The sequence below is a fragment of the Trichosurus vulpecula genome, chromosome 9, assembly GCF_011100635.1.
Source record: "Trichosurus vulpecula isolate mTriVul1 chromosome 9, mTriVul1.pri, whole genome shotgun sequence".
In the NCBI taxonomy this organism is placed as follows: Eukaryota; Metazoa; Chordata; class Mammalia; order Diprotodontia; family Phalangeridae; genus Trichosurus; species Trichosurus vulpecula.
Genome location: NC_050581.1, coordinates 125,900,786 through 125,923,024, shown reverse-complemented (window position 1 = coordinate 125,923,024; position 22,239 = coordinate 125,900,786). Strand labels below are relative to the sequence as shown.

Here is a 22,239-nt window from a genome sequence, read left to right as displayed (position 1 = left end):
CTCCAAACCCACCAGGAAATACTCCTTAGTAAATAAATCCCATAAAACACTCTTTCTCAGCAACTTGCAACATTTTGTCAAAATCGAACTTTGAGCATCATAGGGTTCTGGAAGAAAACTTTGATATTATTTGTCCCTTAATTTTACAGAGGAGGAGACCAAGGCCCGAAGAGATAAAATGTCTAATTCAAACCCAGGTTTGAATTGACTCTAAGGTCAAGGTATTTTGACTTGAAATTCAGTGAACTTTCTACTTATACCAGGATGATTTGAAAGAATTAGACTTTTTCAAAGTAAAATTTTACTGATGTCTTTTGTTTTTGTATCTCCTAAATGTCCCCCTGTATCTTTCCCTTTCTTCCTCCCAAGCAACTATCCCTTATATGTAAGATTTGTTTGAAAAGAACCAATCATTTTCCAACAATGCATTTCTTTATGCCCTACAATTGCCAAGACATTCAGAAAAGTTTGCCAACAACAAATGCGACGTGCATCTGCCACTTTAAGACACTCCTTATGAGACAAATCATTAAGTAGGACACAGGAGAAGCACACCTCTCTGATAGAAGAGCATTCTAAGATTCTCCTGTGCCCTAGTGGAAATCTAGATGGCCGCACTGGAGAAAACACAAAAACAGAGTGTGAGAGTAAAGAGCATTGGTCTTGAGATAAGACCTAGGTTTAAACCCTGCCTTTAATGCTCACTCTGTATGAGCATGAAGGAGTCACTGAATTCCTCTGATCCTTTGCTGCCTCCAATGTAAGATGGGAGTAACTACTTGTCCAGAGGACAAGGACCAAGTTGCCTGATAATCCTCAGGCTTCTGCTTGCCGTGCAGCAACTCCTACCTTCACCCCCCCCTCTACCTCCCTATAGATGTCCCCCTCTTTGTATTTTTCTTTCTTCCTTCAAGTAGAAATTAGGGAAAATAAATGTCTTTGATTTGTCATTACCAGAACTAGAGATATTTCATTTGTTTTCCTTCTCTAAGCCTGGAGTCTCACTTTGCTTTAATCATTCTTTATAATATCTTAGTATAACCTAAGATGATTCCTTTTGGGATCAAACAATGAGAAATGAGAAGAAAGGGGTGTAGCCAGGAGGCAAGGTTAGGGGAGAAAAGCGTGAAAATAAAAGGGACCAAAGGCAAGAGGAAAGGAATGAAAAAAGAGAGAAGCAGAGGAGTGGGCACTAGGTGGCGCAGTAGACCTGGAGTCAGGAAGACCTGAGTACAAATTCAGGCTGACACTAGTGGTATGTCCAGGAGCAAGTTATTTAAACTGTCTCAGTTTCCTTATCTATAAAATGGGGCCTCCCAGGATTGTTGTGAAAATAAAATGAGGTAGTTATAAACCTTAACACCCTATATAAATGCTAGTGTTGTTGTTGCATAATGGAGGGCATGGTAGGTGTAAATTTGAGTCGCAATAGACACTTATCAGACAAGCAATTACTTCCCCATTCTAGGCCTGTTTCCTTGTCTGTAAAATGAAAGGGCCAAACTACAAGATGTCAAAGGTTATTTTTTGGAAGGATTCTTCTTATACATTCAAATACAACACTTTCCATATCAGTAATGTCTGTCATTAATATTTGTAAGCAATCCGTGACCACTGGATGGTTGAAATTTATAACACAGGAGTGGGGCTGGGTTTTCTGAGATGAGATCCCTTGGAAGATCCTCTTCCTGCCTACCTGGCTCAGATCAAGGAAATTTTGAGGGCATTCTCAGAAAGCAGTCCCACTAGGTAATAAAATACGTGGAGTTAAGAAACCATACCTCCCTGCTGACAGCCCACCCCAACTCCCCAAACCTTTTATCATTATTATGAAGGGAAGAAAAGCTTCATTATTGATGAACTAAGCTTATGTATCTTTCAAAGAAAAAATTAGCATGGTATCACAAGGTTTAATTTTGCTCCCTCAAGCAAAAAGTTCATTGCTTACTTTTAAAAAATATTTATGAAATAAACATATCTTTCACCCCGTACAACCACTATCACCCTCACTCCCATCCTTTAAATGCAGTAGTTGCATGGGTAGGATTTGATCTGAGGTAAATTATGTGGGCGATGTAACTTTAGAAGCCTCTGATAACATTCTATCAAGCTAATGTGCTTAACTGGGGAGCAGACATAATATAATTAGTAATAACATAACAGCCTTTTATTCTCATCCTCCTGTTAGGAGTCTTTAAAAGGAAAAAAAATGCAACGTAAAGAAAAATTAGCAGAAAAACACAGAGCAAAAAAAAAAGTCCCCAATGCACTGTGACCATGAATTTTTCATGCTTCACAAGCACTTCTGGTTGCAGGATCTTTGGGCCTAATATTCATTTCCACCAAAAGGCCAAGAAAACAAACTCTTCAAACATAAGCAAACTAACAGAAGAACGCTCTATCATTTTTTCTGTGCAGTCATCCAGTCTGAAAACAAACTGACAGAGAGCACCATAGAGACATATAATGAGACGACTTCAAATGTCCTATTGCTAGTTATTTTAGCTGAGTCAAGAAATGAGCAGTGAAAGAGTCAAACACATCATAACTGCTGAGATCTCACTTCCCATCCTCATCAATGGCAAAAAGAACAAACATTTATTTTTTTTCTAACTGACAAAAAACAGCAAAACATCAATACAGTTTGATATATAAAATGGTAAATATGTAAAATATATCAAAAATAAATAACTGAATATACCTAAAATAATGACTATAGAATGTGAGCAGAGTCTTGACATACCTTTTTTTTAGCCTCCAACAAAATGGGAAGAAGATTTTTTTTTTTTTGCACTGTGAAGATGAGCTAGCCTCCTACAGGACATAAGAAATCAACCATGGGAAGGAAACACCCAAAACAAGGTGAGGAAAATTAATATAATTTTACTATATGGATTTACGTTGATATTTAGGAGATACACTGCTGTGTGAATTTCTTGGGGCAAGCAATAATTTTGATATGATTCTATTTTGTGTGATTGATGGTCGTGCACTTGCTCGTGTTCATTTCATCGTTCTCTTTTGCTGTGGTTTCAAGTCTGTATTTTTTAAGAATGGATAAACATTTAGACCTCTTAAAGAGACCACTTTTGCCTAGACTTTGCAAGTACTTGTGAGACAGTGTCACAGATTTTTTTTTTTGATGGGAGAGGGATGTTTTGTACCAATTCATCTTACTATAATGCTATTTAGTCTGTGAGCTCCCACTGGTATGTTTCCCATTGAGATTAGGGGTTGATTATCAATTAACTTTTAGAAAGGTATATTTTAAAAGGTGGTACTGTAATTTAAAATTTTTAAAATATACCTTTCTAAAAGCTAATTGACAATCAACCCCTAATCACAATGGGATACATACCAGTGGGGGCTCACAAACTAGATAGCATAAGACAAGCCAAACTCAATCCCTCAGGGCTACCTCTAGAGGCTTCAGGGAGTAGAGTAGTCATGTTCAAGGGACCCAATGCATCTCATGGGTGGGGAGTTGGAATAGCCACCTTAAAGTATATGCTATAGAAAAGATAACTAATATTTGTCAAAATCTTATAAACTCCATGCTAAATCATGCAAAACAAGAGACTGTAGAAAAGAAAGACATATTGCAGATGAAAAGGTTTTGTTTTAAGATGTAAAAAGATATAACATTTATTGCAAATCGATACATTTAATTATTTTATTTTGTCCCAACTAACTTATACACTACTACAAATAGTTATCTTAGTGTAACCAAGGGACAACTAATCAGTGAGATTAGCAATCATAGAACATGAAAAAATTAAAAAAGAAATGGGAGAAATGCAAAGGAAGGGAGACGTTCTGTAGCAGAGGCATAAGAAAGGTAGGGAAAAATGGAATTTTGTAGAAGGGCACTAATATTTAGAAGGTGCTCAAAGTACTTGTATCTCTTCTCTAACATAAGAACAAATGAGCTTAACCATGCATTTTCAAGAATAATCCCTTGTGTCCGCATCGCTATGTATATCAGTTGAACTTCTCCCACATAGGCCTTGCTCCTCTATTCAGCACCTGCTCAAAACCCCTCCATTCTACCTCCAGTAATTGGATTGCCACAGGCACAAAAATAATTTTCCCAAATTATTTTCTTCCTATTCAACCATTGTAAATTAAAAGGGAGTTCATAAACTATTTTCTGAGAACCTCAAAAAATGGTAGTTTGCCATTTTCCTAGCAAATATTTATGATATGGAATTAACAACTTGGTGAGGCCTCAGCACTAGCAAAAAGGCTAAGCATGACTTATAAGGAGCCAGGTGGGAAGAAAGAGCAAAAAAAGAGACAGGCAAAGGGTGACGGTAGAAGAAAATGAGAGGAGGAAGGGAAAGAACAAAGGAAAGGAACAAACAAACCACTAATATTCTATACAGTCCTAAATTTTTGGAATAGGAAAGTGTAAAGTAATAAGCACACAGTGCTTTTTTTTATAATAACCATGGAATTTCTCTCAAGTTAAATGCAACACAAAAGTACAGAATATATTATAATATTTCACATTCCATTTTCCTCCCAACCTAACAAAACACATATCACTGTTGGAGTCTGGAGGAGACTAATGAAATGAAAACAATGAAATATAAATAACACTGAATGAGAATTTGGGTCAAGACTTATAATTTATTATTTAGAAGCGCACTACTGAATCAAAGCCTTAAAACATGCATCATTCATACTTTCACATGTGAGCAGGTTTTATGGCCTTTTGTCTTTCTAGTTAAACATTCCCAATCATCATTATTTAGAACTAGATTCTGCCTCTTCTTGTGGTTGTTTACTTGTGTCCAATTCTATGTGACCCCATTTGGGGTTTTCTTAGCAAAGGTGCTGGAGGGGGTTGCCATTTATTTCTCCAGCTCATTTTACAGATGAGGAAACTAAAGCAAACAGGGTTTAGTGACTTGCCCAGAGTCACAGAGCTAGTAAGTGTCTGAGGCCAGATTTGAACTCAGGTCTTCCTGACTCCAGGTCCAGTGCTCTATCCACTGAGTCACCTAGCTGCCTATTCTCTTCCCAGGAAAATGAGCAACAATTGCTTTTTTTTTTTTAAGCTTTCCTCCAAACTAGCCATATCTTTCTTTAAATAGGAAATGGCCAGTTGGAATGTAGCCAAACTTTTGGAAACAATAAACTTTATTTAGAAGTCATTCTCCCAATCACACTTACCTTCGGATTCTCATGTGCCTCTATGCTGACAAATGGGGCTTCCTTATCCTTATTCCAACTCATCTAATATGAGAATATTTGGCATCTTGATTTCTTCCTCCCTTTGCTACCCAAGGTATGATATAAATGAATTTGAGTGTCATAATGTTGAGAATTTTCCAAATGTTACCTCTTCCCTAGAATATATACTTTTAAAAAGATAATCCATTCCTATTAGAACAAGGATGGAACCATGTACTGCTTGAGCTGTCTTATTTTGAATTCTTTTAATTCCTATAAAGTTCTATTGCATTTTGAACTTGAGAGCCAATATATTCTAACCAGAGTAATGAGCACAAAATAAATAACATGGCGTAGTAAATAGAGGGTCAGCCATGGCATTAGGAAGACTAGAGTTCCAGGCCTGTCTCTGACCTATGATAACTAGGCAAGTCACTTAACTTTTCCATGCCCTAGATAACTATAAAACTATAAGTTACAGGGGAATTGCCAATCTGTGTTGGTGAAGAGCATTTCTACCCTGGGAGTTCCTACCACAAAATTACACATCTAGACCCCAATAAATGAATTAATAAACCCAAAGTAAATACATACCCTTTAGCCATTGTATGTGTTAGGAAAAAATATGGAATAAACTAATTACATCATTTAATTCATTCTCTTTCAGAATGGGATATAGGTGAATCTTGTACCCAAAAACGATGAGACCAAGTTAAACTGAAGGATGTTAAAATTAAAGACGTGTCTTTTATCTGAACACTCAATGCATATATTCAGTGTAACTAAGGCCAAAGAAAAAGATGAGAAACCAAGAGTGATTGGAAACTGACCTGTTTTTCATTTTCATCTTCCAGCCTCAGCCTGTCCTCTATGCAGTTCCTGGCCTGTAGGAAAGCCTTCCTCTGAGCCCTTTCTGTCAAAATCCTCACAAAGACCCCATACAAATTTACACTGACAAAAAGCAGAGCATTTGCCCCAAGCTGTAAAGAAAAAAAAATAAAAGAAATATTTTAATGTACAGGTTTTTCATAACATTTCAGTTTTTTCTCCCTCTACTTTTCACACACAAAGAATGTGGTTAATTTGGCCCAGGAATTTTCAGTTTCTAAAGCATTTTCTGAGGGTTCAACAAGCTCACACCAAGAAGACAGGGATTGGAATAGGGGTGGGGGCAGGGCTTCTTTGTTTAGGGTTTTGTAAAGAAAGCTTCACATTTGAATAATTTCATGGCTCAGCCTTCAACCCTGTAGCAGAATCAGACATGAGGGAGTATCTGTGAATGGGGCTGATTGACTGTAGCAGATTCCGGAGAGTGCTAGATAAGGTAGTCTACCATCTGCTAGGATATAATACACACTAGGCCAGAACCAGAGGCAACCCCTAATATAAGGTTGGTTTTGTTTTTTTTTTTAGACATGAATAATGCCAGAAAAATACTGCTTCCCAGAGAAGGTAAATATTTATTTTGTAATAAGGCTAATTAAATATGTTACAAAAAGCCTCAAAGCCTCTAATGGACAGTCACACACAGGAGGCATGATTTGCAATGCTGAGAGGAGAAAGGCCATCCTCAAACCTTTCCTGGGGATATATGATTACTTTGCCCTCTTTCGTGTCTCCACAAATGGCAAGAAACCCAGAAGTACCAATCCTTGAGATTAGTCATTCAATCAACATGCATTTATTGGATAAGAACAATATCCTAATCCCTCCCTCCCTCCTTATAAATTAAGCTAATTTTTTCCTTAAAAGGTATTTAGACATTCCATGAGACTCAGTTGGCTCAAGAGACTAAAGGTTAGATTTTTTTTTGGAGGGGGGTAGGCAGGGCAATTGGGGTTAAGCGACTTGCCCAAAGTCACACAGCTAGTAAGCGTGTCAAGTGTCTGAGGCCAGATTTGAACTCAGGTCCTCCTGACTCCAGGGCGGGTGCTCTACTCACTGTGCCACCTAGCTGCCCCTAAGGGTTAGATTCTTGACATCACTTCCCAATTACTTTTTGCAAAACAACCAAAACAACTTCTGGAGACACTCAAAGGCATGGCGTGGAGGATCATGATGCAGACACACGAGCTTCTCCCAACCGAATCTATTCAAGGTGTATACAAAGCCCATCCTTACTGAATATCTTTCTCGTGCTGTGGCTAAATAAATCTCCTTCTGATGGAGGGTGAATGATTTACAAGTGTTTTGTTTTGTTCTAAAATTTAACCTGAAGTACTGGAGGACCAGCCTGAATCAGGCTCAATTCAGAATAGATATCTACTATATCCAAAGGTCTGCAGGCAACACAAAGAGACATCATAAGACCTGGTCTCTAACTTTAAAGAATTTAGAATGTGATCAATATATAAACATGTGAATACTTAAAGAATAGAAAACAGCAAAAATAGTTCAAGACAACAAGGTGAGATGTCAGAACTAGTATGTGTCTGATTGCCAAATCAGTGGTATAGTTAAATGCTATTGGAATGCAGGAGAAATGTAGAACTCCCTATAGGCTTGAATGGGCTGGGAAGGAAAAGGGTGGATTCTAGTTGAAAAAATGGCAAACCAAAGTGCACAGATGGAAAAAGAACAACATTGTTCAGGGAACAGTAAAAAGAGATGGGATCTTTTTTTGGGGGGGGGGGGAAGGTTGGGGAAGATCCAAGGGTTAGGGGAAAATAAGTAATTTAAAATAACATCAGAATTGTAAGTTGAAGCCACGGTTTGAAGGGCAGAGGGGTTTTCATTTCCTACTTCAGTTATTTCCTATACATGAAAGGAAAAGAACTAGTCTCTCTGGATTTAAGAGTTGTGTCCAAAGCTTCCGTAGACTCACAGGTATTACTTCTCTCTAATAAATGTAATTAGCAATGATACTGGCAATGCAGCAGCAATCATTTCAGGGATTCCAGGTCTATGATGAAGTCAGGAGTCACACACATATATATATACATACATACATACATACATATACATATACATACTATATATGGAGAGAGAGAGAGAGAGAGAGAGAGTGTGTGTGTGTGTGTGTGTGTGTGTGTGCACGCGTGTGTGTATCTCCTCACCAACACAGATCACAACCTCTCCACCTTTCATGAGTTATTGTGGCTGAAAAATTCAACTCATCAGATCGTAGATTTAGAGCTGGAAGGGACCTTGAATGTCATTGAGTCCAAATTTTTCATTTTACAGATGAGGAAATGGAGGCCCAAAGATGTTAAATGACCTGCCTGGCCTCACAAACTAATAGCTGCTGATGGGGAGCATCAAACACAGACCTTCTACCTCTGCACCACACTGCCTACTAACTCCTGCTGGACAATTTTCTGGCAGTCAGTTTCTTCGCACCCAGGGAGGTAGGTCTAAGACAACAGCTGTGCAGTCTGTCACCAGATACACACTAGAAGACTTTCCAGCTTGGTGAGATCCATTAGCAAGGGTTCTTACCCTGAGGGTCCATGAATGCATATTTTTAAAATATTTTGATAGTATTTCCATATAGTTGGTTTCCTTTTTAATTACATATATTTATTATATTCATTTAAAATATTATTCTGAGAAGGGGTTTTTAACCTGGGGGGAGTAATGAACTTATTGTTTTAAAAATATTTTGATAACTATACTTCAGTATAATTGACTTCCTTTTAAATTATTTATATTTTATTTTATGCATTAAAAAAATAAAACATTATTCTGGGAAGGGGAATATCCCATCTCTACTGGCTCTACTTATGTGGTCAGTCAGAGGGGAATCTAAGAACATGAAATTCAGGACAAGGCCCCTAGTCTCAGTCCAGATAGTTAGACAAAATGAGAAGTCCCTTCCCCTTGGGACATAGGTTTCATACTCCCAACCCTTGTTTTTCAAGTATCCTAAGAAGAGTCCTAGGTGGTAAGTGCAGCTGCTGGGACTTTCAGACTCCTGGTTTATAAGCTATAGTGTCCTGCCAAAGTGTCAGAAGTTGTATATGTCTAGGGGAATTCCTATGAGTCACATACTCATTAGGCTCAGACAAGGGAAGGGACAAGCTGGGATGGGTGGTCCTCAGGTAGAGAGTGATGCTAGATGTTTGACTATATGGAGAAATTTATATTATAGCTAAAATGGAGTCAAAGATGTTTCCTTTTTTCCTGATCCATAGTCAAAGGGGCTAATACCAAATTAGGCCAGGGCCTAATACCAAATCAGCCCCACCAAGGCAGGAATGGCAGGGTATTATTGGTTAATGATAAGGGGGCATAGGGTTTGTACCCTAATATGCTAATGAGATGACCCTAAGGTAGCTGGGAAGGACACCCACAGTGCAGGGGCTGGACCATAAGGTACCCCCAAGTAGGACGGCCAAAGAGGATATAAAAGGTGGTTGGTCTTTACCAAACTACCAAAGGGGTTCATGCCTTACACACACAAAAAATGTTAAGAACCCCTGCATTAGAGCTGGAATCCCACTATAAGATCTTTGGAAAAATGAGAATATCCCCTTACTATGAGGAGGTATTGGAGTAGAACTTTAGTAGGTGAATTCAGAGCTAAGCCAATACAGACATAGATTTTATATTACAATCTATATGCCTGCAGCTTAGAGGGATGCTGGATTTCCACCTGGAGAGGAACATGGAGATCATTTAGTCCAGTTTCCTCATTTTGTAAGAAGAACAGGAGGGCCAAAGGGCTTGAATGATCCATCCAAATTAACACAGGTAGGAAGTAGAAAGTTGGAAGTCAGGCCAACCCAGTTTTTCTGACTCTGTATCCAAGCTCTTGAACTGGCCAGGATTGAGGGAGGGCAGGAAAGAGGGATCCTAAGTAGAGCTCTTGTCTAGACATAAAAATGCTATTCACAACTCATTGAAGTCTGAGACCATGTCTAACAGTGTTTTGTAAGAAGTAGGTAGTGAATAAATGTTTTTTGAACTGAATGCTTAATATATTCATAATACTTCTACCAAAAAAATAAGAAACTGCTCCTTAGCTATCAAATAAACTGCTCTTTACACAACAATCTTATTAGACGAAAAGTCAAAGGATTGTGGAATCATACAAATGGTAATACCTAATTTTAAAATAGAGGAATTGAAAAATGCTGAATAGGGACTTTTTTTTAATAAAATGCCCAAGAGAGTTAGTGGACTGACCTGGATCTCTTTGGGACCACAGTTCACATGATCCATTTGGATGAAATTATCATCCTTTGTTTTGTTTGTCTGGGAGGTTTGCTGCTAAGCTTATGTGGTGTTATAGAGGTTAGCATTTACCAAGTCAGTTTTATACTCAGTTTCCTTGGTGATTTTTCTCTTACCAGTGAGGAAACTCCCAGAATTAAATTTTAATGTGGAAAGATTTACCCCATCAAGTTTTACAGAAAATAGCAAGCCATTTGGTAGATAGATGTTAAATTGGACCAAACTGAGAAGTCGAGGTCCATGATCTTCCTTGGTTGTGTTTATTTGTTTGTTGTTTAGGTTGTAAATGTAAACTACATAGGTCTGATGTCCATGAGCAGGTGACTATTATACTCCAGTAAAGCCAGTTCAACTCATTTAGTGACATATCATTAAATGTGAATAGTAACCAGCTGATAGAAGTTACTAACATCTGTTATTTTGAAACCATCAAATCAAGTCTCTTTAGACACGACAAGAGGAAGGGGAGGGGAAAACTGGGTAGGTTGGGAGGCTGCTCTAAAGCCCTACTAAATATCCCCAGATGCATAATCCAGAGAGAGTCAGGCCTTGTCCATCAAGTCCATCATGGGCAAGGTGAACCAGGAGTGAACAGCTTAACAAATGAGCTTCATTGGGCTGTTGGGAGCCACACATGGAAGATGCTAAGGTCTGGAATCACATCTGGCTTGAGGACAAGGCAGTCTGATACCCTCTTCATTAAGGAGTAAAGATCTGACAGAGATGTCCAGCCAGCAAAGGAAAAATAAAACAAAACCAACTCATGGGACTGGCTATACATAGGAAATATTTCCTTCACATACCACCTCCTGCTTCCTTCCCAGACCCATCCCCATACATACACACACACACACACACACACACACACGTCATTGATACTGTCTGAAAAGCCAACAGTTAGAGCCATTCGAAAAGAGCAGTAGATTAGGGTCCCAAAAGCCTAAATTCTGAAGGTCTTGGCTTAGTCACTTCTTGGGAGGGGCGTACTGGTACATGTTTAACAACTGGTTCTCCAAAAAGTAAAATGTGCACAGAGCACACTTTTAATTTTAGTATGAATTATTAAGATTTTTCTCGATCACCTTCTCAAGTCTAGACAATCAATAGAACAGAAGCCAAGCTGTGATTTGTAGCATTTGCTGATTTCAGCTCTGACCTGTAAAAGTCAGCTCCAGTACTAGTCGCGCCACCTGGGGAAAATCATTTAAATCCAATACTTCTGGGTCTGAATTTCTTCACCTGCCAAATGGGAATAATAGCCTATGTGAGGACGGCTTCATGGTGTGGTTGTGAGGATAAAGTGACGCAGAAATCAATGCATGGATCGGCAAGCATTCATTTACTAACCTACTACCTGTCAAGCACCAGGCTACAGACGCAGGATACAAAGATAAAAGAGAAGCCATTGCCACCCTGCCCTCAAGGAGCTCACGTTTTAAGAGGGACATAATAATACATACCTAACATATACAAACTGAATATAACAACTTAGTCTGTGGAAGCAGCATGACAAAGGATAGGGGGCAGGAAAGGCTTCTTCATGACTCCGGAGCATGAGCTGAGCCATTCACACACACACACACACACACACACACAGAGGAATTCAGAGAAGCCAAGGCTAGGAGGTAGTATCTGGGGGACCGACCATAAAGGCAAGGGCAGACACAGGAGAAGAAGAATTATGTATGTGGAATAGGAAATAGTCCAGCAGTGTTGGATCGATGAATGTGGGAAAGTAATATGGAATGACAATATACAGTAAACCAGTGGTTCTTAAAGCATGGTCCTCAGACCTCAAGACACTGTCAGGGAGTCTATGAGGTCCAAACTATTCTCATAATAATACTAAGATGTTATTTGCATATTAAAATATTCCTCCCTTTCCCAACTCCATATCTGTATGAGGCCAGATTTGTTTCATATCCTTCAACCAGAGTAACACATCAGAAGCGATTAAAATCAGAAGCAGATATGAAAATTCAGCTGCCTTCAGTTAAGCCAGGCATTAAAGAGATTCGTAAAGACGTATAAAACAATGCCATTCTTCTCACTAATTTTAGTTTTAGAAAATATAGTTATTTTTCATAGAAATATGTTAATGTTAGAGGACCGGCCCTGGAGTCAGGAGGACCTGAGTTCAAATCCGGTTTCAAACACTTGACACACTTAACTAGCTATATGACCTTGGGCAAGTCACTTAACCCCAATTGCCCATCCTTCCCCCCTGCCAAAAAAAAATGTTAATGTTAACATATAATGGGCTTATTATTTTAAATGAATGAGTAAATAAATGTTTTAAAATATATCATTCTTAAATTTCTAGTATGTTAAACTTTCATAGAAACAGTACACACAAACTAAAGTTCTCTTTAGGGTCCCCAATAATTTTTAAAGAGTACAAAGTGAGACCAAAAAATTTGAGAACCACTGATGTATATGAAAGTATTTTGAAAACTGTGAATAACAATATTATTGTCAATATACATACAGTGTTTCTATTACCCCAATTGGAAAGCACGAGAGGAGAAAATCTTTCTCTTCAGATTCAAATCTTGATTAAGTAGAGTGGGAACATAAATATTAGTGAAATATCCTAGTCAGTCTCCTTAAAAGGATTTGTATGTAATTATGAACAATAGAGGTTGAGTAGGGAGAGAGGAAATGATAATACTCTAGATAATGGTGTAGCAAAGCAAAAACATCACATTAGGGTGTAATTCAAATGCACAAAGATAGATAGATAGAGATGATGATGATTGATAGATAGATAGATAGATGAGAGAGATGGCAGAAATAGAGGATAGACAGAGATAGATATTTAGAGATAGATAATAGAGATAGATTAATGTATAGATATAGAGATAGATGATAGAGATAGATACATAGATAGATAGACAGACAGATAGATAAATGGATAGATAGATAGATAGATAGATAGATAGATAGTTAGAGGAAGCAGTATCAGCAAAAACTATTGGTTGAAGAGACCTTAAGTTCATCCTGTTTACTCTCTAGTTCAGCTCTGAATCTGCACTGGGTGGGTTCCAGGTTCAATTCCCTCAACTCTTTTTGTTCTGTCTTTTCTACATTTCTTTATCATATTTCAGACATTTTTTGAGTATCCTTCATTTTTTTGTTCTACATCAATACCCCCTGGGAAAGAGAACTTACTAACTCAAGTTGTGTTTTCAGAGACCTCTGATTATTCGGAAATTCTCATGTTGGAACAGAAATCAGTGTCCCTGTGGTATCTTCCCATTGGTCCTCATTTTAGCCTCTAGGAACCCTACCCCTTCCCACCAAAAAAACAAAAAAAAAGTCTAATCTTTTTTCTACATGATTAACTTGCAAATAATTAAAGATGAGTGGGATGTATTATTAAATAAAAATATTCCTTATTTTTAGGGTTTCAAGATGTCTTACCATTCAATTCCCTCTCATGTGAGGACATTCCCACTTGCCAAAAACACAGGCATACAGAGACAAATATCGACAACATCAGATGTGCTTTAACTGATAAAGGAGTGTAACTATGATCTCCTTTGATTTGGATACTCTCTTTGTCTGATGAGTCTAAAGATGTCTAGAAGGAGAGATCTCATTATCTTTTTTGGAAGCCTGTTGTTGACTCATCTTGAGTTTGTAGCCAAGATAAGTGAAGTTCTCTCATCCTGTTCTCATAAGTTTTTTTTAACCTAAACATAAGACTTTACATTTATCTCTATTAGTTTTTATTTTACCAGATTGTCCCAACCTATAAAGACTTCTTAGGATTTACATTGTATCCTACAACGAATTACACAATTCTTTCCATTTCATATCACATGGAAAAAAAATATAATCTTTTGTTTAGTATTCCAAGCCATTCATGGTTTGACTCCAACCTATCCTTCCAGATTGCTCTTACGTATCCTAGAATTCAGAAGACCCTATTTGCTTTTGCTGATTCATGAGGTTCTATGTCTCGTAGCTCTCTTTTTTTCTAGACTGTCCCCAATGGCCAGAATGCTTTCTTTCATCCCTGCTTTTTGGAATCCTTAGCTCCCTTCAAGGCTCAGGTCAAATGCTACCTCCTACACAAGACCTTTCCTAGTTACCTTGGGTCTCCAGTATGGTTCCTGCCACTGTGATTCTCAGTCTCTCATTCCCAATCCAATCCACAAAATTTAACCTGTGAACAATCTGCCTAACATTTCCTTTTTTCTCTCTGTCAGAGCTGTTTTTAGTGCAGTGCAGCTTTGAGGATACCCCTGTGGGTGTAAATCTCACCAGTGGTGTTTTCTTTCAGATACATGCACACAATTGTATTTGAAGATTTTAACTATTCTTGTAGAGGGATGAGGAAAAGCTTAGAAAGGGCATTAAAAAAAAAAAAAACTTAGATCCCAAAAGGCATGGTTAAAATCTCCAAACACCATTGAATGACAGACACTTTATTATTCTAAATTTGTTTCTGAGTCTAGGAAGACCCTGTCTCCCATTCCTGTTTCATATCAAATGATAATGAAGCCTGTTTGAGACTTATTCTATATGTGCCTGAAGCCTCAGGGATTACCTGTACCCAGGGTCAGCATAAAGGGAAGATCTCTGGAAGAATAAAGCCACATCCACACATAATCAGTTAAGTCCTTTGACAATTGCAAGAACTCCTAATGATAATGAATGCAGTCACTATGTATGGGGTAATGACCAGACAGAATGCACATGTAACATCCTAATTTTCCTTAGTGACTTATCATACATTTATCCATTAAACAAATATTAATTAAGTACATGTAATGTACTGGCAGTAGGAGAAAAATGAAGGTAGAAGCACAGTCTCTGATCTCAAGTAACATATAGTCTTCAATGAGTAGTAAAATACATACACAGGTCAATAGACAAAAGAGAGTGCAAAAGGGGGATAAAATGTTATCAAAGTAGTTGGGAAAAAAAAAAAGATGCCTCCCAGCTGGAGGCATGATAGAGGAAATGACACATTGGAGCTGTGCTTTGAAGGGTGGGTTAGATGCCAATAGAGAAAAATGAAATGAGGACACTACAGGCCTAGAAAGTAACATGTGCAAAAGGAGAGAGGAGGTGGGAAAGCACTGGGATTATTCAGAGGACAGTCAGTAGCCCAGTTTTGTTAAAGTATAGAGTGCATTAGGCGAAATAAGACTGAAAAGGAACACCAGAATTTCTGAGTTCTAATGGACAGCAGAATCTACTTGGTCTAATGCATCAGTGAATATTCCATAGTATCACTGAAGAAGGGTCATTTAGCTTCTACTTGAAGAATTCCATCAATGGGAAACTCATTACCTCCCAAGGAAACTCATCCCACTCTTATACCACTCTAATTAGTAGCAAACTTGTCCTTAATATCACACAAAACATCTGTCTCCGTGCAGCCTCTACCCAGCCTCTACTCTTTCCCTTTTGGGGCCAAGCAAGGAGATGTCCCCCTAACTCATCAACAGGTTTGAGATCTGTTGGTTACCCTCAACCTAGTTTAGCTCATCTGCCAAAATGGTTTACAGTTTCTTGGAGCCATGGGTGAGAGCTGGGTGAATCAGGCAGACACCAAAGGTGGATAAGCAGCCCTGAAAAAAGCTCAGAAAGCCCTCACATCAGAGGTGCTAGTCTTTTCTTATTTTCCTGACTGAAGGAAAAGCTCTGTGTTTTACAAGTCAAAAAATATTTCTTTGAATACACTACAAAAGTACAGAAAAATGTGGATCTGTCTTTGTGTCTCAGGACTTTGGTAAATGGGGACAAAACCACCAACTCAGGTGAGAGAGCAAGGATGTGTAGGAGCTTTCTTGTCAGGTACTTTTAGGTAACTACAATGATACATATAACATTCTATTAAGAATCAAAAAGATCTTTCCAGAAGCCAAATTGGTTCTTAAGTTTGACATGCCTTTATCTGGTGGGATTAGTCAGGTATAACCTTTAGAGAATGCTATGGCTCTTGATTCCTTGGGCTAAGAATTGCTGACAGTTTTCTTTCTATTCATGACCACTTCCCCAAAGATTTCCCTAAATAACTTAAAAAAAAAACCAGATGATCTATACTTTGCCTTCCCAATTGTAATGTAGGAATAAGTCAGAAAGAAAACATCTCTTTTTCCTACTAATTTGACTTTTTTATTTGGGTCATGTCAGCTTCTTGCAAGATAGAATATTGTGCTGATGTCTCCTTTTCTCTGATCTGCCAATTTTATATCTTGTTCATTAAAGAGAAAAATGAAAGGGGAAAAAAGAGGGGCAATGCTCAGATTCCTATTTGCATATAAATTCTGAAAATATGCCAACCTATTTTACATATGTTTTTTCACAAATGGAGAATCCAATGGAGAAGATCTCAGCTTTACATGAGATGAAATATAACAGTGTATAGATGCATTAAAAATTAATATATATTTAATGAGTGTGGCAGATTTGCTCTGGTAGCCATTCCTTTATTAGAATGTAGGCAAGATCTGTCTTACTCACTTGTATTTATATCCTTAGTGATTAGCACACTGACTGGCACAGGTATCCCACAGGTCTCTGACCTGAGCCTTCTTCCCTCTAGATACTATTTCATTTGGTGATCTCATCATCTCCCATGGAATCGTATGTCATGACAATTATCAAATCTGTGTATTTAGTACTGAGGGTGCTAACATGCTTCCAGTCCCCCAGGCTCAAAACTTAAATTTCATCCTCAACTCTTCACTTTCTCTCACTTCCCATATTCAATCTATTGGGAAGACCTGCTGATTTTACCTTCATAACATCTCTCAGCTATGCCCCCTTCTCTCTCCTAGCACTGCCACCACTCTGGTACATTCAATCAATCAAAATATTTATTAAGCACCTACTATGTGATACATTCAGGGCTTCATCAGTTCATGCTTAGACTACTCTATTAGCTTACTAGTGGTCTCCCTGTCACATAGGTGCCTATATACATATATGTACACATACATATATATTTATGTGTATGATAATTTGAGTATAGTCTAAAGGGGAAGGCACTAATAATAAGGTGAATGGGAAAAGCTTCTTGCAGAAAGTGGGACTTTAGCTGAATTCCAATCTTGTATCAGACACTTGCTAGCTGTGTGACCTCTATTTTCCTTAATCCACTGGAGAAGGAAATGGCAAACCACTTCCATATCTTTGCCAAGAAAACCCTATGGACAGTATGGTTCACTGGGTCACAAAGAGTTGGACACAATTGAACAACTGTTGCTATTTGTCCTCTGAACCCTGTACCCTTGTTTATTCATGCTTCTGAATAAGATCATAATATTTATCTTTCTAATCTTATTGGGTAGAGAATATTGGTTAGATGATCAGTAGAAAATACTTAGAAAAGTAAAACTCTTCAATGCAGACTGGTTTTGTTTGTTTCTTTGACCAATTTGGGACCCAGGCTAGTAATTTTTTTCTTTGTAGAAACTTCCTCCAAATACGCAGATCTATAATTCTGTAATGTGGAGTCTGAGTGAGCTACCCCAGGCACTGAGAGGTTTAAATGACTTATCCAGGGTGACACGGTTAGTCTCTGTTGAGGCAGTTAAAGTCTTCTAAGACAAAGCTTTTATCCATTACATCCCAATGCTTGAGGAGAATTATGAAGTATTCTATAATATACATGTTATACGGACAATTTTAAAAGTTTAATGGACTGAAAGCATTTGATAAAGGGGTAAATGGGAGAGGTGGGAATTTAATGATACCCGTGTTCCTATGGAGAATAACAGAGAAGTGTCACTGATGCATATCACCTACTTCTCCCCTACTCTATAATCACATTGCTTGTCAATTCTACTTCTATCTGGCTTCCCTAGAAAATTATAATAGCAGATTACCATAACAGGTTTTTTTTTTTGAAGAATTAAGCAGACTATAAAAAATAACTTTGGGGGGGTTACCTTTAATTTCATAAATATGGGGAACTCCCAGTGTGGAAACACCCTCCACCAATGTTGATGGGCAATTTTAGGTTACTTAAAAATCTTAAAAAATTGCCTGGGTCAGTGAGAGATTAAGTAATTTCTCCACGTTCATCCAAGTAGTTTGTGTCAAGCAAAGACTGGAACCAAGTTCTTCCTGATTCCAAAGCTAGCCCTTTATCCATCATGACATGCTGCCTCTGAAATAACCAAAATTATGACAATAGCAACCATTACTTGCATTTATAGAGAACTTTGGAATTGCTAAAATGTATTTTACAAATGTTATGGTTACCATGATGCAGAAAAAAAAACAGCAATATTAAGGGAAGGAGTCCTTTGATTGAGATCTGCACATACTAGCCAGCTGACCATGGGCAAATAATTTAACCTTTCTGAGTCCAAATTTTATCATTTACAAAATGGAGGTGATAATATTTGCTCTATCTGCCTTTTAATAATTAATATTGCACCTAAGGCAAAAGGTGATAGAGAGTTGTAAGGTGACCTGTGGTGTACTAAGTACTCCTGGTGACTTTTGTGAAAATAGTTTCTGAGACCGAGAATTATAACTAAAAAAGTGGGTGGGCCAGTGACAGAGCAAGAATGAGAGGCGACAGATGGGCAGCCCGACTAGTGCACTGGTACTGGACACGTTGAAAGTATAACAGCAAAGATACACTGGGTACTCTAAGCAGTTACACTAGAAGTTAAAGCATAACACAGAAAAGCATTACCCATATCAAGATGGGCCTAGCTACATAATAGATTTTTAGTTTCAGTGCAATCATATTTAAAATTATACTATGTTATAGAAATTCTTGTTTTGTCCCATAAATTAAAAATAAAAAATAAAGATAGGCCGAGCAATTGTGACCTACACTGGTAGAGGGAGCACACCCCACTCTGAGAAGTCACATATCCACAACCCAATAGAGTTGCCATCTGCCTACCTGCCTACTTCAGTGTAATGAGAAAAAAACACTGGAAACCATAAAATGTGTTTGTTCAATTTAAGATATTCTTATTATCTCCACTTTGCAGATAGGCAAAATGAGGCTTATAGAAATTGTGACTTGCCCAAGATCACCATAGGTGGTGGAAACATGTATTATATATATATTTTTTAATCCATCCCCTCCCCTCACAAAAAAATAAATAAATAAAATACACAACAATTCACTTTTTTGGCTTCATTTCTACATTTCAAACCAAATCATATGAATAAGAAGTGATTTTTTTTTCCATCTGACTCATTGATTTTGAACTAGGTATAATTGAATGGATTATTTTCTGGTTTTCCTCTTCAGCACTTATGCAGCTGTATTAAAGCTTTCATACAAACCATCACTCTTATCTGAGTACAAAATTAAGTTTCCATTGTGGATAAAAATTATAGGGCCTAAAATGGGTAGTTGAGATTACAGGAAACAGAAAATCAAATGAAAAGTCAAAATAATTTCTACTGCTGAAGGAAGGACTTGGGAACAGAGCCTTAGGATCAGATTTTTTTCCCCCTCTTCATTGTATTTTTAAAAAAATTTCTGTTTATTGTTCTTTGAGAAGGAAAGGCACCATAGTATCATGGGGAAAAGATGGTATAAGAAATAGAAAAATTGTTCTTATGCTTCATTTCCCTTATGGCAGTTTTTTTGCAGTGCAGATTATGTTTTTTAGCCTGATGTCTGGGTCATAGCCATATTTGTGCTCTGTTAGCACAGCAAAGAAGGCAGAAGTATGAGGCCCCTGGGACAGCCACAGCCAGTACATAGGGAAAACGCAGCAATGTGAAGTCCTTAATAGAGCCAACTTCAACAAACACAAAAAAGCAAGGAAAATACCTAGTACTGGTATTTGAAAAGAATCCTTTACAATACTGTTTATGCTACTCTATTATTAGAGAGGGGGGGAAGAGGGAGAGGGAAGGAGGGAGGGAGGGAGGGAGAGAGAAAGTGGAGGGGGGCGGGGGAGACTTTCCAGGAATGAGGCAACATGGCTGGTGTTCCAGGTGTCATTTTTTTTTCATTCCTCTCCTGGGTATACACTGCTGTTAAGTTGCTGAGGTAGGTCTGGTCATGTATTGTACAACTTGGGAATGAGTGATCTCTAGTGAGTTTAAGGCTCAAAGCTACTTCCTGATTTTGTACCTAATGACCTCACAGCTTCCTTACTACCTTACTACTACCTCTCCCATATAATAATATGGAGACCTAATGATCAGTTGACAAAGCAGAGAGGCATTCTTTACAGTAGCAAGGCAAACATAACTAGAAGCTATTTCTTCACTTCCAATGATTTTCCCAATGCAGAGACCTTGTATCATGTCTTTATTAGAAATCACAGAGTTAGGAACTCCTGGGTCATCTAGTCCATCCCATGCTTGCCTGAGAATTTCCTCTACTACATCCCTGAGAAGTGATCACCCAGCCTTCAGTTGATGGCCTCTTGAGGTGGCCTATTTATTCCATTTTGACATATTGCTGTTAGGAAATTTTTACTTACACCAAGAGTGTCTGCCTCTTTGAAACATCCATTTGTTAGTCTAGGAGGCAGCTAGATAGTGCAATGGTTAGAGTGCTAGGTCTGGAGTCAGATAGAACTGAATTCAAGCCCAGCCTCAGATACCTACTAGCTGTGTGACCCTGGAGGAAAAAAAAAAATCAACCCCTACCTAAGTTTCCTCAACTGTAAATTGGGAATAATAATTGCACCTACCTCATAATTTGTTATGAAGATCAAATGAGATAATATTTGTAAAGTTCCTGCACAATAGTAGGTGTTTAATAAATGCTTGTTTCCTCCCTTGCTTTGTACTATAACTTTCTGAATATAGCCTAAAATTATCTTACCTTTGGGGATTGAGGGTGTAGCACTCATTAAATTTGCAGCCCACTAAAACTACTAGTTCATTTTCATTAATATGGCTGTTTAGCCATTTCCCCTCCATTTTGTACTTATGTGGTTAACTTAGTAATATCAAGTACAGTACTTAACATTTTTTTCTCTTAAATTTCTTTTTATTAGATTATATGCACATATCTAGCCTTTCCACATTCTGGGAGATCTTGACTCTCTTCTTCAAGACATAAGCTGTCTCTCCAAGCTTTGTATCATTTGAAAATTTGATAATCCATGACAAAAATGTGAAATGGAATAGGTTCAAGATAGAACTCTCTGAATTAGGGCAAAGCTGCACCATGTATAGGCATAACTGAGGATAGTCAGAAAAAAAAAAAAGAAAGGACCCACAACCAAAGAGCTGCATTCCAATAATGGGTAAGGTTGAGTTAGTCGTTTTGGTTTGGTTTTTTTTAAGGAAGGTAGAGAGAAGGATCTTTTGCCCTGCTAAATTAGTAACAAACATAAATAATAAGGAGAAATGAAAACTACTGGAATACCTCCCTCATCCAATTCCACAAGAAACTATTTAAACAAACAAACAAAAACCTGAGAATTTAAGTAGAAAAATAGCTATCCTTTAGTTTCAAATAAATATCTGGAAAAGGTCAATTTGATGCCTTCAGCTTCTGCATGATAGGAAGAAAGTATATCAATGGGAATCTTCCTATTAGAATTAGAGGTGAGACATCAATAAATAATGAATCTCTTATACAAATGCAGACCCCAATGGGGAGAAATACCCTGAAGGGGAATGGGGAGGGAGAGGAACAATGTTTGTTCTATCCAAAAATCTCTCCAAATTTCTCTCATTTTTACTTAATGGCACCAACCAAGTTGGTTGATTCTGCTCCTGACCTTCAGAAACGTTCTAGAATAGAGAAATAGATCTGTCTGTTGACCAGGGTTGGATCATGAGAGAATCTGAACTCAGATATTAAAGCCACATCAGATAGGGAAAAGCTCTCAGATTACTCCCATGTGCCAAGCAAAAACTAGACACCATCACAAATCACAAGCTTCTGCATGTTTACCTGGATTCATTACCTGTGTGACC

At 37.9% G+C, this 22,239-nt stretch overlaps 1 protein-coding gene across 1 annotated transcript in view; it reads right to left on the bottom strand.

The window, feature by feature from the left end:
* ADCY1 (adenylate cyclase 1) overlaps positions 1-22,239 on the bottom strand; it is a 351,817-nt gene that overhangs the window by 235,904 nt on the left and 93,674 nt on the right. Inside the window, exon 2 of the mRNA XM_036738252.1 lies at positions 6,009-6,158. Within this exon, the coding sequence (XP_036594147.1) occupies positions 6,009-6,158 (150 nt within the window). The remainder of the gene's footprint in view (positions 1-6,008; positions 6,159-22,239) is intronic.